General features: G+C 40.5%; 1 protein-coding gene across 4 annotated transcripts in view; it reads left to right on the top strand.

Moving 5' to 3' along the window:
• LOC115470017 (prominin-1-A-like) overlaps window positions 1–17,309 on the top strand; it is a 174,463-nt gene that overhangs the window by 73,900 nt on the left and 83,254 nt on the right. For all 4 annotated transcript variants that reach the window (XM_030202863.1, XM_030202860.1, XM_030202861.1 and 1 more), the window contains exons 5-7: window positions 2,440–2,560; window positions 8,146–8,209; window positions 14,833–14,922. In XM_030202863.1, the coding sequence (XP_030058723.1) occupies window positions 2,440–2,560; window positions 8,146–8,209; window positions 14,833–14,922 (275 nt within the window). The remainder of the gene's footprint in view (window positions 1–2,439; window positions 2,561–8,145; window positions 8,210–14,832; window positions 14,923–17,309) is intronic.

Raw genomic sequence — 17,309 nt, 5'->3', positions numbered from 1 at the left:
TTCCGTCACCGAACAGGAAGCCAATGCTTGAAGAAGGAGCGGAGTCACGGAAGGAACACTTATTTTTATTTATTTATTATATTTATATCATTATTTATATTATTATAACATATAATTATTGATATTATTTATTTATTTATTATATTTATATCATTATTTATATTATTATAACATATAATTATTGATATTATTTATTTATTACATTTATATACAAGAAGCCTGAATTATTCACATAGTGTTGCTTAATATGTGTGTATTTATATGCGCCTATGCACACACTCCTGCACGCACATGAGTGGCCTAGTGGTTAGAGCACCGGTTAGAGGTGCCCGGTTCAAATCCCACTGCTGCTCCTTGTGATCTTGGGCAAGTCACTTAACCCTCTATTGCTTCAGGTATGAACGTAGGGCCCTGTTTACAAAGGTGCACAGAGTAATACCTATTCCCCCCCCCCCCCCACACACGTTTTTGTGTCTTTATTTTTGCAGTTGTCTCTGAACTGACTTTTTTTCACACACTATTCTGCAATTGTTATTCCAGTTCATACTAGATGTAAGTTTCTTTATTGTTCACAACTTATATTAGTGTTATTTCTTGTAACTTTTGTACTTGTGTTTGTTCATTAAAATTTCTAATAAAATATCTTGGGGAGGGGAAGAACATCATGTTTGGTCAACAGATGGATGTCTCTGAACCCTCCAGGTGTGAGTTAACCAACAGCCACTACCCTTCCTATCCTAGAGGCCATTGGGTTTTTTGAGCTTCAGGTTCTGTTTCTGTGATGTTCTGGCTGCCTTCACTTTCAGGGCTATATACCGATCCTTCATGCAAGGAAAAGAAGAGTTAATGAGTCCTCTTTTAGTACTATTTCATTTCTCTCTCTGCTAGAGATCCTTAATGCTTGAAGAAGCATTTCATGTATGTATTTCTAATTGACATAGAATCTTCTCAGCACATGCCTGGGACCCAAAATCAAGGGGAGTTTGGCAGATCAGCAGGTCCTCCTACTTGAGCAGGACAAACTTCTGACAAATGTGGAATACTTGCCAGGTTAAGGTTGCTAAGTAGCTCTTTTAAGGGAAACCAGTGGCTAGCAAACCTTTGAACTGGCAATATAATTGACAGTAATCTGCTGACAGTCTGCAGTATCTTGTCAATAAAAATGTACTACTTCCCTCTTTATCCTCTGTACGGCTTTTCTCCTTTCCTCAGATTCATTTCAATCCACATTTTCAATCATAGTCTGTTTGCTTTTACCTCTCCCTCCCTTCATAGATTTCCACACCTACCTAAAGCACCCCTTGCTCCAGCTCTTCAAAGCAGACCAAGGAAACTGCAGATATGGTCCTGAGTGTGGCTGTAGGTTGAGTGCAATGATTTAGTTTGCATTTGCAGGCTGCATAGAGGTTCCTCCTACTTATAATTTCTATGTAGGAAGTGGACTCAATGAGCCTTCTCTTGATAGTCCCCATGCTCATTCACAACTACTGCACCTGCAGCTTTCCCAAGGCACATAGGACCAGTGATCTTGGGGAAGGTAGCCTTCTGGAAGGAGGCAGGGCAAATACCATGAAGGGAGATACTGTTGGAAGGGGGAATTGCATAACAAGTGAATGGGGGTCCAGAAATGTATATTTACCTGGGATTCAATATAGCATTAGTTCAGCTGTGCAATTCTGGAGACAGCACCTTGGAAAAAAAAGAGAAACTGCTTAGAGGTTTGTTTAGAGGCTTCTACTACAATGGTTGAATGTCTTCATCATAAAATATATGGGGGCAGTCTCTTTTCCCTAATAGTATATCCTGGTGGAGAGAAGCAAAAGAAGAGATATGATAATGATATTTAAATATGTCCAAGGTATAAATATTTTTTAGTGGAAAGGAGACTGGAATGAGGGGTCATAGATGAGGATGAAAGGGGACAGATTCAGGAGTGACATAAGAAAATATTTCTGTATAGACAGTAGTTGATTGTGTGGAACAGCCTCCCAGTGGAGGTGGTGGATCTAAAAACAGTATCGGCATTTAGAAAGAATGGGAGAGGCACTTAGGATCTCTAAGGGAAAATGTTTATAGAGATGGACTTTTGGTTTGGACAGGCAGACTGGATAGGTTTTATAGTCTTTCTGTCTTCATTTTCTTTGGTTCTGGGAATATTCAGGCATGACAGTCCCTGCACAAGAGTTTACAGACTGAGAGTATCCGAGACAGTGGAAGATAAGATGACTTGCTCAAGAGCACAAGGTATGTCGATGGGAGATGCAGGTTTAGAACCTTGCCCTGGTTCTCAGCCCATTGTTCTAACCACTAAGCCACTTCTCAAAATGTGTCAGCAGGCTATTGTGTGCAGTCCTAGAAGCACAGCAGACTAACTTTGTTAATGGACTGCCTGCCAATCTTTGATTTGTGATTGTGGTTTTTCTTGTTTTCATTTTACAGGGCAGGAGACATTTGTGCTTTTCTTAGTAATGAACAATTGACAAAAGCTATACAGAATACCTATGTTGACTTCAATAACTCTATGGGTAACCTGAAAACCTTTATCAGTACTACCTCCAAGGTACAGTCCTTCCTTCATTTTTTCCTTTCATTGCTGAATCTCAATATTGTATCAATTTCATAGGACATCTACTGTTTATATGGGGTCCATGTTCAGAAGATTTAATTAGTTAATATTGACATTTGGCTGTGTTCTGCCCTTTAAAAATATTCCTCTATGTTAGGATATGAAGAAATAGGAGCTGGGACAGAGGTGTGGCATGGAGAATGATGCGGGAACAAAAGTTGTCCCCATTCTCACCCTCTCTCCGCATGCTCTGACCCAACCCCATGAACTCTGATCCCTCGAACAGTTAGGATTTTATATTTTTAAATCATTTTATTAAAGTATAAAAAAACAATGTTCTGTACCACTGTCATTTTATAAATCACAACCAATACAAAACAAGGGTTTAAAAAAACCCCATCTCTCCTCCCCCCTTACAAATATCCCCTCCACTACTGAGAAAACTGAACAAGCCAAATTACTACAGAATGCTACATAGAAAATTCATTCTAACAGTATACCTCAGACACACACACAGAACACGTATGTCAAATACATAATTGCTGACCAAAATTGATAAACATATTAAACCAAAACCCCAAGAAGCCACACCAAAGAAATAGAAAGAGATGCATTTTCTCCTAAACATGGCAAAATATAAAGATCACACAAGCCATGAATGGTTTTAGGAGAGTGCAAATATCGACTACCCCCTGGCCAAAGAGAACCCTAAGCCTGCTGATAGTTGAAGAAGGCATGGCCTGGTAGTGGGCTTTGGGGTCCCCTCCCAAATTTCTGTCCTGAGCTCAAGCCACATCTAACACCAGCTCTGCCAGGATACACATTTCAAATTTGACATATTCTAATCACAAAACAGAAAATCATTTTTTCTACCTTTTGTTGTCTGGTCATTTTATTTTTCAAATCATGTTGGTATCAGGCTCTGGTTTCTGTTTCCTTCTGTCTTCTCAACTCACTTGCCCATTTGACAATTCTTCTTTCTCCATGCTCACTACCTATCTTCTGTCTCTGTGTACCTATATTTCCCCATGTTCAGCATATTTCTTCTCTGTGTCCCCTATATTTTCCTGTCCAGCAACTCCCCTGTGACCATCTCCCCACATTCATCATCACCACTATGTCCCTATCTCCTCTCCCTGTGTCCAGCCATCACTCCTGTGTCCCTATCCCCCCAAGTCTAGCATCATCCCTCCCATGTCTAGCATTGCCCCCTCTGTGTCCACTCCATATACCATCCGCAAGCACCATCTCACCCTTCTTTCCTTTCCGTCCCTCCCTCCCTTCCAGCACTGCCTCTGTTCCCTTCAGCTCCAACCCTCCCTCCAGTGTTGACTCGTGCCTTCTGATGCTGTACACTGCCTTGAGTGAATTTCCTCAAAAAGGCAGTAAATAAATCCTAATAAATAAATCGCCTGCAGCCTGGTGAAACAAGTAAATGGTAGGCACCTCCCCTCTCTCCTCCCAACAGTGGCAACTATTTGCTATTCATTCATTCACTTATTCATGTTGGAAAAAAGTGACCAATCCTCATTCAGAACTATTCTGAACTGGAATTGGTCACTTTTTTCCCTATATGAAGTGAAGTGAGTAATTGAAAAGCAACCCCTGTTGGCAACAAAGGTACCCCACATTTGGAGTAAAGGGAAGGTCAATGCATACCTCCTGCTGTCTGATTAGTTAATGACCCCCAATGCGATATAATTAGATTATCAGAAGATACTTGTGCCTTCTACTCTCTCTCTCTAGCTGATTTCTGGTATGGGTAAGTTTATAACAATAGAAGCCTTTGAAGGTAGTTCTCAGAACATGGGAGTTCATACTGAAAGGATTTTTGTGCATGTGAAACTTCTTGCACATGGCAACAATCTTTTCTGAAATCACATGGCTATATATGCATGTGTCTAGTGGGCCTAGTTTGGTCAGAGTTTCAATGTATATGCATTATTTTGTAAAATATGCACATATTGAGGCCTATTTTCAAAGCACTTAGACTTACAAAGTTACATTGTAATCTGTGGAACTTTGTAAGACTAAGTGCTTTGAAAATGAGCCCCCTTGCATACAATACATGTAAACGTGCCTTGGAACATGAGTAAACTTGTATATGTAAATTGCACGCTATTGGACCTGCTTCAGTGTGCTTATTTTAGAAATGCACATTGGAACCTATAAAATAAGCATAATCCCCCAGATTCTATATAGTGTGCCTAGAGATCCGCGCCGAAATCTAAGCATATTCCATCACAATGCGCGTAACTTAATAGGCTTAACAAGCCAATCAGTGTTAACAGTACTTAACTAGCAATAATGAGCACTAATTGGCAATAATTAGAATTTATGCGCATAACTTGCCAAGCATATTCTGTGATGAACTGCACCAAATTTCTAAAGCGCGTAGTTCAAAAGGAGTATGGCTATGGGCAGGGAAATGGGCGTTTCAAGGGCATTCTGAAAATTATGCATGCTGTTATAATATGGGCCCAGTCGGCGTAAATCTACATGCAGAAGTTTACACCACGTTTTTGTTGGTATAAATGGATGCGTGTAGTTTTAGGTGCTTGGGTATCAACTATGCCATGCCTAAATCTTATAAAATGCGCTTAGGTGAAAATGATTTCCATGTGGATTTTCTAGGCACCATATATGGAATCTCCCCCAAAATGGGCACTTTGTTATATATGTTTTAAAGACGTTTTTATTTATAGGTATAATACAATCATAGATTTTTTTAAAATATGGGAATAAGATGGGTAGATGTGTAGCTCATTTAGCTTACACATATGAGGACCCCAGATTTATTCCTGTGATGAGGAACAACAAGGGGGAATGTACCACTCAGAATGCTATTAGTCCAGTTTTCCAACAATATTATCAAATCCTATATCATACTCCAATAACTGTCTCAGGTGGGGGGAGGAAATTTTTTGAGGGGTTGGTGTTGCCCCAACTCATTTCTGAGAGAAATCTGAGAGGTGTGGTTAGTAACAAAGACCCCTGGCCCAGATGGATTTATAGTAGAATTTTATAAACTAATGGGCCATAGCGTGGTTCCAATTTGAAGAGGCGGTAGAGCGCCAACAATTTCCACCCTTAATGAATATCGCTATGATCGTGTTTCTCCCAAATAAAGGGAAAGATGAGATGTGTCTGATATCCTATACACTAATATCCCTGCTTAATTTAGACATAAACATGATCGCTCATATTAATGGATTTTGTGCCTCAATTGGTAGAGACTCACCAGGCTGGTTTTGTGAAAGGTCATAATACAGTGGCCAATGTACAATGGCTGTTGAGTGCTAAGCAATAGGTTCAGAAGATGGGGATGGGGGCGATGCTGGTGATCTTTGATATTGAAAAAGCTTTTTGACATTGTTCGCTGGGATTATATGTGGGACAAATTGGTGCACTTTGGGTTTTCAAGAGCGATAAAATCTTTATATGCCTTTCCAAAGGCAAGAGTACTTGTAAATGGGGCTCTTTCTTCAGAGTTTGACATTGGTCAGGGCACCAGACAGGGATGCCCAGTTTCTACTCTTTTTGTGCTTTGTATAGAAACTTTGACACAGAACTCATGCAGGATCTTAAGGTGTGTGGTCTCCCTTTGGTGCATCATGAGCTTAAGTTGGTATCATATGCAGATGATATCTTGGCAATGGTGGGCACTCCCAAGCGCACTTTCCCTATCATTCTGAATAATTTTACTGAGTTTACTGAGCTATTGGGTTTGGCTATAAACTATAATAAATCTGAAGAGATAAGATTGACAGAGGGTTTGCTGAGTGGGGGACACTTTTTAAAATATCTAGGTCTCTATATCCCTCTGTCTATTTCATATGTGAACTATTAATATAAATTCTATATTACATGAGGCGAGCCAACATTTGGTTAGATGGGCACTGCTATCAATACCTTTATGGGGTTGGGTGCATCTTATTATGATTTTCCTATCCAAGAGGTTGTACCCATTTCATATGTTGTAGATAATTATTTCATTGGCATAAGATGTTAAGGCAGCTCCTGTGGGGTGGTTGGAAGGCCATACTAAGCATACGAGCCCTGCAAATCTTGCATGCTGAGGGGGGACTGGGACTTACAGACATATGCAAGTAAAATATAGCTTGTAATTTATGTTATGCCAGAGATTGGGTTTTTGATACCTCAGATTTTTGTGATGCATCTTACAAACAATGTATCGGGTCTCCCTTTGCTCTTTCTTATGTTTTACAGGCAAGGATGGGCTCATTCTCTCACCCTTTAGTGTGCCATACGTTGGTAAAATCACTGCAATTAGTGTGACAGGGATTGATATCCTTGCTTACATACAAATTCATCATTATCTTAAAGGGTTGACAACCACTCATAAACACAGTTTAGAAGAGGATAAGTATGAGGAGCAATAGCCATTACTGGCTATTCAGTGAGGCCCTTTTTGCTCAATTCCCTGCTTCTGCCACCAACGTTTTCTCCATTGTGAGGAGCTCATGCATTTGATTACACCATAAGCCTAATGTGAGAGGTTGCTCCACTATCCATTGTAATAAAATTGAATCTATTGGCATAAAATAGGCTTTGCAAATGAAGAATGCCGGAACTTGCATTCCCTCATGCAAATCATTCATTTAAAAAAAAAAATATCTTTATTGGAACTAAAAGTAACAAGATAAGCAGAACAATGACACATCAGTATTAAAAGAGAGACCAGTTTGGACAAAGTGTAACGCATCCAACAAACTCACTGTCGCATTCACAGGTAACGGTACCTCCAGCATATCACTCAAATATGCCCACATCTGTGTCCAAAATTCTTGGATCTTCGGACAGTCACCTGTGGTAGGCATCCCCATTATCCGAGCCCTACTGGGATGCATGTACGTGTTATGCAGAAATTTATAGTGTAAATTCTCGAAGCTGGGGAAGGTTTGGGAGGTTTATATAGAAAGTGAAGGCGTTATTTACTATGATTGTGAGATTCTTGTTTGTGCATTTGAATGCCTCAATAAAAGATATTTAAATAAAATTCTTACATTCAATCTTAAAAAAAAAAAAAAAGTCCAGTGATGTAGGAATAAGCCATAGGTTAAAGGGGTATATAGAGGAGGAAGGATCTAAGCAGGGGCACCCAGAGGTGCTCACTTGTCCTCTAATTCCCAGGGAGACCCTCCACTCCTGTGAATGCCAGAAGCTGGTATTTGGCTCAGGGGCGTAGCCAGAGAGCAGATTTTGGGTGGACCTAGGCAAGAAGTGAGTGGGCACCAAATGTTCTCTCCCCCACCCCAAAAAAATATCTCAGATGGTGGGAAAATGCTTCTCTACAGTCTCCACCTTGGTAGTCTGCAGCAGGCATGTGCTGAAAACTGAGCATGCGAAGGTGCCAGTATTGTGGAGAGCAGCATTTTCATTACCATGTGCTACTGTTGGATGGACCTGAGCCCTAAATGGGTGGGCCCCAGCCCACCCAAGCCCACCTGTGGCTACGCCACTGATTTGGCCATGAGTTTGACAGACGGACAAAGCAGATTTCTTACTTTCTGATGTCTACTTGGAGTTTGTGTTTATAAAGTTCCTTCCTTTTCCAGGATATTGATGTTGTCATCCGTGCTAGTGAGCAGCCAATAGAAAAGACAAACAGCAGCCTCATCAGTAAGTGTCAAAGCAGGACTGCGGGTGTTGGTAGTTTCTCCTTTGTGCTGTGACGTAAGTTTTACAGATCTTGAAATATGATGAAATAGGAAGAGCACAAATTGAGAGACAAAGAGGAGAAAACAGTGTGGAAGGAGAAAGAAATACAGAAGACGTGACGAGAACATTGATCTAGACCAAGGTTTCTTAACCTAGCCAGTCAGGTTTTCAGGATACCCCTAATGAATATGCCTATGAGAGACTTAAATGCCAACTACCTCGTATTCAAATCTATCTCATGCATATTCATTAAGGATATCCTGAAAACCTGATTGGCTAGGTATGTCCTGAGGACTGGGTTTAGAATCACTGATCTAGACTGAAGGAGAAAGGTTGCACCTAGAACCTGGTAACGCACAGCATCTGTCAGAATGCAGTCATGTTCTTTTTCTCTGATGTGAAGTGAATAACAGGTTCCATAGCAGAGCAGCAAAAACTTATTAATGAGATTTTTAAGAAAGTGATAGGAGACTGGCCTGGTGGATCAGTGGCACTGCCTTATTGAGGGTTTCCAGTTGAGTGCCTAGATCTGGGATGTCTCTACCCCAGATTAGCTGGGATCAGGGCTTCTATAGTCTCAGGGGCAGTGCTGCAACAACCATACTAGGAATAGTAAGAGGATAGGTGTGTTAAAATAGGGAGAAAATATCCAGGTATGGTAGTTGCAAATTAAAACTTATGGTGTTAGGATCCCATCACCTGTTCCAGTAGAGCTGGAAGAGAGGAGGAATCATCAGGCAAGAAAAAAAAGTAATGGTTAAATAGAACAAAAAAAATGATTTTCCGCCAAGTAGCATTGATCAGGCTTACAAGAGGGTAACGTCATCCAGTGGTGCAGGGATGGAACTGCTCACATAAAGCTGAGAACTTGGGTTCTGAGTATGTGGCCAATTCCACATACAGTGGTCTCCTCAGCTCTGTAATTTCATGTTTTCCTCGAGAGAAGAGGTTTTCTGAATTGACTTTGACCATTTGGAGGCAAAGGAGCATCTCTTGCAAAAGAAAAATATCAAAGGAGAATTATTTCTGTGCAGTCATCGGTACACCTTGTGCATATAAGTCAAGAATCTTCCAGGGAGCAGCCTTCAGCTTCTGGGCGTTGTGATCTCCATACTCCAACTGCCCAAGGGGATCACAGACTGTCTCTGAACAGAAAAAAGCTGACCCTGCAGTCTACCAGGCCTATAGCACACTGCCATCAGAATTCCTCCCACAGCCGGAAGGGAAGCTGGCTGTTTGTCACATCGTCATACTTAAAGGAGCACAAGCCTGTCAGCACACTGTCAGTTCCACTCAATAAGCAGTGCTTGGATTCTGTTATAGAGCTACACCCTTGGCTCAGTTAATTTTCCTCCTGTGCAGAACCCCTGGACACAGTGGGGAAGAGATTCAGCACTGCCTCTATCACCTCTGTGCAACAGATTCCTCCTAAAACTGCAGTGCTGTACACACTCACTGATGAATCTCTATCTGTGTCTCTTCTGGGACAACTGGGACATTCCTACAAAAAATATTCAGTGAGTTTGTCAGGGGCTTCTGTAAAGATGTATTTATTTCAAAAATGTTTATCTTGCACAACCTACCATTCTAGGCAGCATGTAAAAGTACATACATCAAATATGCAAAAAGTATATTTTGCATAATGCCACTTGTCAGGAGCCTTCGGAGGTACCTTATTATTTAACAGGATTTACTCTTGTGCAGAGACAGAACTCTGCACCCTTCTCATGGCTCTCTAGTGTCTCTACATCTGATTCAGAGCAGAAACTAGTGCGTTTACTGATGAGAACATAAAAATAGCCATACTGGGTCAGACCAGTGGTCCATCTAACCCAGTATCCTGTTTCCAACAGTGGCCAGTCCAGGTCACAAGTACCTGCCAGACACCCAAATAGTAGCAATGTTCCATGCTACCAAACCCAGGGCAAGCAGTGGCTTCCCCCATGTGTATCTCAACAGCAGGGTATGGACTTTTCCTCAAGGAACATGTCCAAACATTTCTTAAAACCAGTATGTTTACTGCTGTTACCACATTCTCTGGCAATGAGTTCCAGAGCTTAACTATTCTTTAAGTGAAAGAAAATTTCCTCCTATTTGTTTTAAAAGTATTTCATTGAGTGTCCCCTAGTCTTTGTACTTTTGAAAATAGTGAAAAATCGATTCACGTTTACCTGTTCTACACCACTTAGGATTTTGTAGACCTCCATCATATCCCACTCAGCCATCTGTTTTTTTCCAAGCTGACCTCTTTAGCTTTTCCTCATATGAGAGGAGTTCCATGTCCTCAAGGTGAGGTCAGACCATGCATTGAAACAGAGGCAGTATAATACTTTTGGACTTATTTTACCATCCCTTTCCTAATAATTCCTAGCATCTGTTTGCATTTTTTGCCCACCACCACACACTGGGCAGATTTCAGCATATTGTCTACAATGACACCTAGATCTTTTTCTTGGATGCTGACTCCTAAGGTGGACCCTAGCATCAGGTAACTATGATTTGGATTATTCTTTCCAATGTGCATCACTTTTCATTTGTCCACACTAAATTTCATCTCCCATTTTGATGCCCAGTCTTCCTGCAATTCCACCACCTTTGCACCAGGCAGGCAAGTGACCAGGCGATCCTCTTGTCCACTAGTCACCCAGCTATATGCATATCAAATCACCAACTACAATAGCTGCCCTAACCCTTTTCTCCTGGGCAGAAGCTTCTGGAGAAACATCTTCAGAGCGAGAGAATATTTCATCCCCTGGTGGGCAGGTCCTAGCTACAGAATTACTTTCTACTTCACCAGGGTGATACTCTCCTTTTAGGAGACCTCCCTCCTCCAAGGCCAGACTGGAGATGGAACTTCTCTACAATGTCCCTGTACACCTCTTCTATGTATCTGTGTCTGTCTCAGCTCCTCCAAGTCTGCTAATCTAGCCTCAAGAGAACCAACTTGTTCTCTGAGAGCTAGGAGCTCTTTGTATCGACTACATACATATAACCGCTCTCCAACTGGGAGATAATCATACGTGTGACACTCAGTACAAAAGACTGGATAGTACCCCTCTCACTGCTGGAATGCTGTCTGAATCTTAGGATTATTAGATTAGTATAAAGAGCCTTATATGGTATATTTTATTTATGCTAAAAAAGATTCTACATGAATTCCATCTGACCTGTTTCCCCCTCCAACCTGGAACAAGTCCTTATATGAGAACATATCTTATCCAGGATTTGATCAGAAGATGGTTAAGGAGACTTTTTTCCTTACAACCAAGGCTAGATATTTTTGGCCATTGAAAATATTTTTGGGCACCAAAAGCAATTGTTGCTGACTCTATCCATAGCCTTCTGCAAGACTATTAAGTACATAAGTACATAAGTAGTGCCATACTGGGAAAGACCAAAGGTCCATCTAGCCCAGCATCCTGTCACCGACAGTGGCCAATCCAGGTCAAGGGCACCTGGCACGCTCCCCAAACGTAAAAACATTCCAGACAAGTTGTACCTAAAAATGAGGAATTTTTCCAGTCCATTTAATAGCGGTCTATGGACTTGTCCTTTAGGAATCTATCTAACCCCTTTTTAAACTCCGTCAAGCTAACCGCCCGTACCACGTTCTCCGGCAATGAATTCCAGAGTCTAATTACACGTTGGGTGAAGAAAAATTTTCTCCGATTCGTTTTAAATTTACCACACTGTAGCTTCAACTCATGCCCTCTAGTCCTAGTATTTTTGGATAGCGTGAACAGTCGCTTCACATCCACCCGATCCATTCCACTCATTATTTTATACACTTCTATCATATCTCCCCTCAGCCGTCTCTTCTCCAAGCTGAAAAGCCCTAGCCTTCTCAGCCTCTCTTCATAGGAAAGTCGTCCCATCCCCACTATCATTTTCGTCGCCCTTCGCTGTACCTTTTCCAATTCTACTATATCTTTTTTGAGATACGGAGACCAGTACTGAACACAATACTCCAGGTGCGGTCGCACCATGGAGCGATACAACGGCATTATAACATCTGCACACCTGGACTCCATACCCTTCTTAATAACACCCAACATTCTATTCGCTTTCCTAGCCGCAGCAGCACACTGAGCAGAAGGTTTCAGCGTATCATCGACGACGACACCCAGATCCCTTTCTTGATCCGTAACTCCTAACGCGGAGTTCAATATGTTGCAGAATCCACCTGTTATTTGACTATTAATAATAAAAAAAGTGGAACTTTAGAACACATGGATTCCTATACTGGGTTAGACCAAATGACCTATGTAGCCCAGCAGCCTGTTTCTAATAGTGGCCAATCTAGGTCAAAGTACCTGGTAGGATACCAAAATGTATAACATTCCTTGCTATTTACCCCCAGGGGTAAGTGGTAGCGCTCGCCAGGTCTATCTTAATAATGTTTTATGGACCTTTCTTCTAGGAATTGGTCCAAATCTTTTTGTAAACCGTACATCCTCTAACAGTGAGGTCCAGAACATAATTATGTATTGAGTGAAAATTATTTTGATACATTTGTTTTAAATGCAGTATTTAATAACTTCATGGCATGTCCTTTAGCCTTTATACTTCATGAAAATGTAAACAATTGATTACAGAAGTACATAAGTGTTGCCATACTGGGACAGACCAAAGGTTCATTAAGCCCAGCATCCTGTTTCCAACAGTGGCCAGCTGTTTATCCATTGCATACCACTCAGGATTTTATAGACCTCTATAATATCTCCCCTCAGCCATCTCTTTTCCAAACTGAAAAGCCCCAACGTCCCTAGCCTTTTATTCCATTTCTTTAATAATTTTGTTCACTTTATATATATATATATATAGCATTTTTTCGAGATGCGGCAATCAGAATTGCACACAGTACACACCATGGAGCAATATAGAGGCATTATGAGATATATAATTTATTTATTTAAAAAATTTATAGACCACCTATAAATTAGGTGCTTTTCAAATATGAACATACATAATTAAAATACCATCAAAATAACAAAGGAATTACAAACTTAACAGACAAATTAAAAACATATTAATCTCTGCATTACATCACATGACTACTATACCTGTTTCAAAAATATGCTGTCACAAATAAACAAATCTTTAGGAATTTCTTAAACTGCGTCAAGCTGCCACAAAGGTGAAGTTGGTCAGGAAGTGCATTCCATAGCGAGATTGCTGTCGACACAAAGGTCGTAGCCCATGAGTCAGCGTAATGTAATTGATTCACAACATCCATTGAAAGACTCATAGCCATTTCTGATCTCAGTACTTGTCGTAGCTGGTATACAGACAAAGATTCCTTCAAATAACAAGGGGCTGTGAGATACAAAGTCTGATAAACAAGCGTTTGCAACATAGGTAACCAATGTAATTGTTTCAATATTGAGGATACATGAGAAAATTATGCCACTGCACAAAATCCACCAAGCCCAAGTTTCAACAAGGTCCAGCTTTCCAAGGCCTCTGTGTTAGTTGAAGCAGCTATGAGAAAAGCCAAGAAATACAGGGATTTTTCCAACATTCCATCTATGAGAAATCCACAAATGCTAGATCAGGTATCAATAGTAGATGGTGCCTTTGCTCAAGCTTTTCTGGCTGGTCTGTCCCTTTAAGCTAGTAACTCTTCAAATTGTGGGTGCAGCTCTTGAAATTATGAAAAGTTCAGTTAATGGGCTCGCCCACTTTTATGCCTAACTCAATTCTGCTTGTTGATGGAAATACCAATGTTGCTCACATGTAACACATGTACTGTTCTCTCTAAGCTGAGTAAGAAGTCCTCCACCTACACTCCTGCCAGTGGGTGCTGCTGTTTCACTATCACATTTTCAATTGTAAGAGATGAGCAAGCTCCGTAGGACTCCAGGGAACCTGCCTGTCCCTAGCAATTGAAAATAAATTGAAGCACTGCCCCCCACTGGCAGTAGTGTAATTGGAGGACTCCCACTCAGCTTTGAGGGAAGTGAACAGGTGATTTCCATAGACATCAGGATTGATGAGGCACACAGTCCCTCCTGCCTGCCCAAGAGTTGCCTAATAAATTAAGCTTTGGAAATAGCTGAGGAGACCAATGAGCGTGGGAGGGGCTGTACATGCTCAGAACTCTGAACTGAACTTTTGAGCTGTGGGAGACCAGTTTGTCCCTTCACCATCGGATGATATTTCCCCCTTATGTGCCTGATTAATTCTGCTGTCTACTGAATTAGTCTAGGGATTTTTCTAAGTCTGTTGTAAATCTAATAATTTATATAGGTCTCCATCAGATGGGCTAAAATTCCAAATACAAACAGAGGAGTATAGAAGCTCTGGTTTTATGAATTCCATGTCTTAATTTCATTTAGTCAATTTGATCTATGTTTTTTGGTTCTCTGTGTACAGTATGGCGTGTGTTTATCTGGAATTTTATGGGTTTTTTTTGACAGTGTATTGAGATGATATAGGGCATGACATGGCTTTTACATGGCAAGATTGTTGAGGTGGATGGGGTACATTTTAAATGGCTTTGACACATCATAAAAGAGTATATCCAAATCAGCAGTTTCCTATGTATTACAATCTGTTTTATGGTATTAAAATAATTTCTGCAGATATTGGCAAGGTCCTTGGAGGGATGATTTCTGACAAGCTTGGGAAGGTGGTTAATCAGACACTGAACAATGTAACGGACCTGCTCAATGGTAAGAATATGACCAGTTTGAACTGAAGAATAATTGTACAGTAGTAGTTTTGTTGCTTGATAGGAGGTTGTAGTAATTTATGTTCCTTTTAAAAATGTTGTGCCTTCAACCTATGGAAAGGAGAGCGTTCATATGTGCTAAATAGATTTCTATCCTAATAGTCCAGACCATGAGAGAGGTCCTTCCTTCCAGCAGATGGAGATAGACCAAATTCAAGTAGTCAGATTCAGGCAGAGACTCACTATGTGATATGTAGCTGCATTTTGTTTTATGCCTCATTTATGACATCTTCTTAAACTGTAAAATATACTTCTACTTCCTTGATTTATAATCTGTTTACTGCATATAGCAAAACAAGACTTAAGCAAGTGTAATTTCATTTCAGTGAGGATTTAGACCCTGTGGATGTTAAAGGGTTCACCTTCAAAGGCTACCAGAAAATTCACTGACTACAGGGTTTTGGGATAAGATCAGCAATAGCTGGGAAGCCACAAGTTTAGGGGAATCAAATTTGCACTCCACAAATAAAATGATCCAGGCCCAAGGAGCCTGTTTCAAAACCAGAAAATAAGCTACTGACAAAACAAAGGAAAATTTGATTCACACTTTATTACAGGGAAAAAGACAATGTAACTTTCACACTCTGAAGTCTTTAGCAAATATTCAGTTTCACACAAAATCCACTGAACAACCAAGCTCAAACTTCTAGAACACACACTGAATGGAAAGAAGGGTTTGCTATTGATCCCAATGGAGCCTTCCCTTCTGACCCCCCCAGGGAAATGAAGAAACATTCTCTCTCTCTCTCTCTCTCTCTCTCTCTCTCTCTCGCTTCCATTTTCAACATTTTCTCTGTTATGTCATGTTTTAATATTTCAAATGTTTTATTGTAAACCATGTAGAACTGCTTTGTTAGGAAAACTTAGAGCTGTCTTTATTCAGATAAGTTTTATTATGATAAGGGGATAATTCATCAATATAGATCAGGTTTTCTTAAGGATCACAGGACAGTGTTACTGTCACTATTGAATGATATTAAGGCAGTGGCTGATGTGGGACAGGATTCTTTATTGATCCTAGTAGATCAAGAAACTTCAAACAGCTCAGAACACTGCAGCTAGACTCATATTCAGTAAAACAAAATACGAAAGTGCTAAACCCCTGCAAGAAAAGCTACACTGGCTCCCACTCAAAGAATGGATCACATTCAAAATATGCACCCTAATTCACAAAATCATCCACGGAGACGCCCCAGCATACATGTCAGACCTGATAGACCTACTACCCAGGAATGCTAAAAAGTCATCCCACACATTCCTTAATCTTCACTTCCCCAACTGTAAAGGTCTAAAATACAAACTAACACTTTTGTCAACCTTCTCCTACCTAAGCACACAATTCTGGAACGCGCTGCCGTGCAGCTTAAAAACGATCTATGAACTAACTAACTTCCGCAAACTACTGAAGACACATCTCTTCAACAAGGCACACCACAAAGATCAACAAATATGAACTCCTAAACGTATATCCAGAATTGCCTTACAACATTTGCTTGTTAAACTACCATCATGTTTTTAGTTATCATGTTACTCTAGACCCTTCTATAATACTAAATGTATATTGTCTTTCATCTTTCCACTATTCATGACATATTGTAAGCCACATTGAGCCTGCAAAGAGGTGGGAAAATGTGGGATACAAATGCAATAAATAATAAGAAACCTGGTGTAAATCTAGATCGGACATATTCTATAACAGAGTGCGCAAACTGATAAAGACAGAATTTAGAAAAGCAAACTTTATTAACCAGTCTCCCTACCCTTTTCTCCATAGTTTTTAAAACTTGAACCACAGCATTCAGCATTAATAGATAGCCTCTAGAAGGCACAGCAGGGCCAAGTTCAGTCTTCATTTAGTTCTTGGAACGCGTATGATCTGCCCATGCCCCTCCCCTGTTTCAGATTCATGCACTAGAATTTGCATTTGCATCTTTATAGAATACGCCTAGCAAGATGCATGTATAAATTGTAATTGTTGCTAATTAGTAACAATAATTGATTATTAGCACCCAATTATTACATAAGTAATGCCATATTGGGAAAAGACCAAAGGTGCATCGAGCCCAGCATCCTGTCCCCGACAGCGACCAATCCAGGTCAAGGGCAACTTTAGGAAACCGTCCAACCCCTTTTAAAACTTTGCCAAGCCAACCACTTTCACTACGTTCTCCGGCAATGAATTCCAGAGTTTAATTACGTGTTGGGACTCCTAACGTGGAACCTTGCATGACGTAGCTATAATTCGGGTTCTTTTTTCCCACGTGCATCACCTTGCACTTGCTCATGTTAAACGTCATCTGCCATTTAGCTGCCCAGTCTGCCAGTCTT

Source organism: Microcaecilia unicolor, chromosome 5 (assembly GCF_901765095.1).
Source record: "Microcaecilia unicolor chromosome 5, aMicUni1.1, whole genome shotgun sequence".
NCBI classification, from domain to species: domain Eukaryota; kingdom Metazoa; phylum Chordata; class Amphibia; order Gymnophiona; family Siphonopidae; genus Microcaecilia; species Microcaecilia unicolor.
This window is presented reverse-complemented; position numbering and strand designations above follow the sequence as displayed.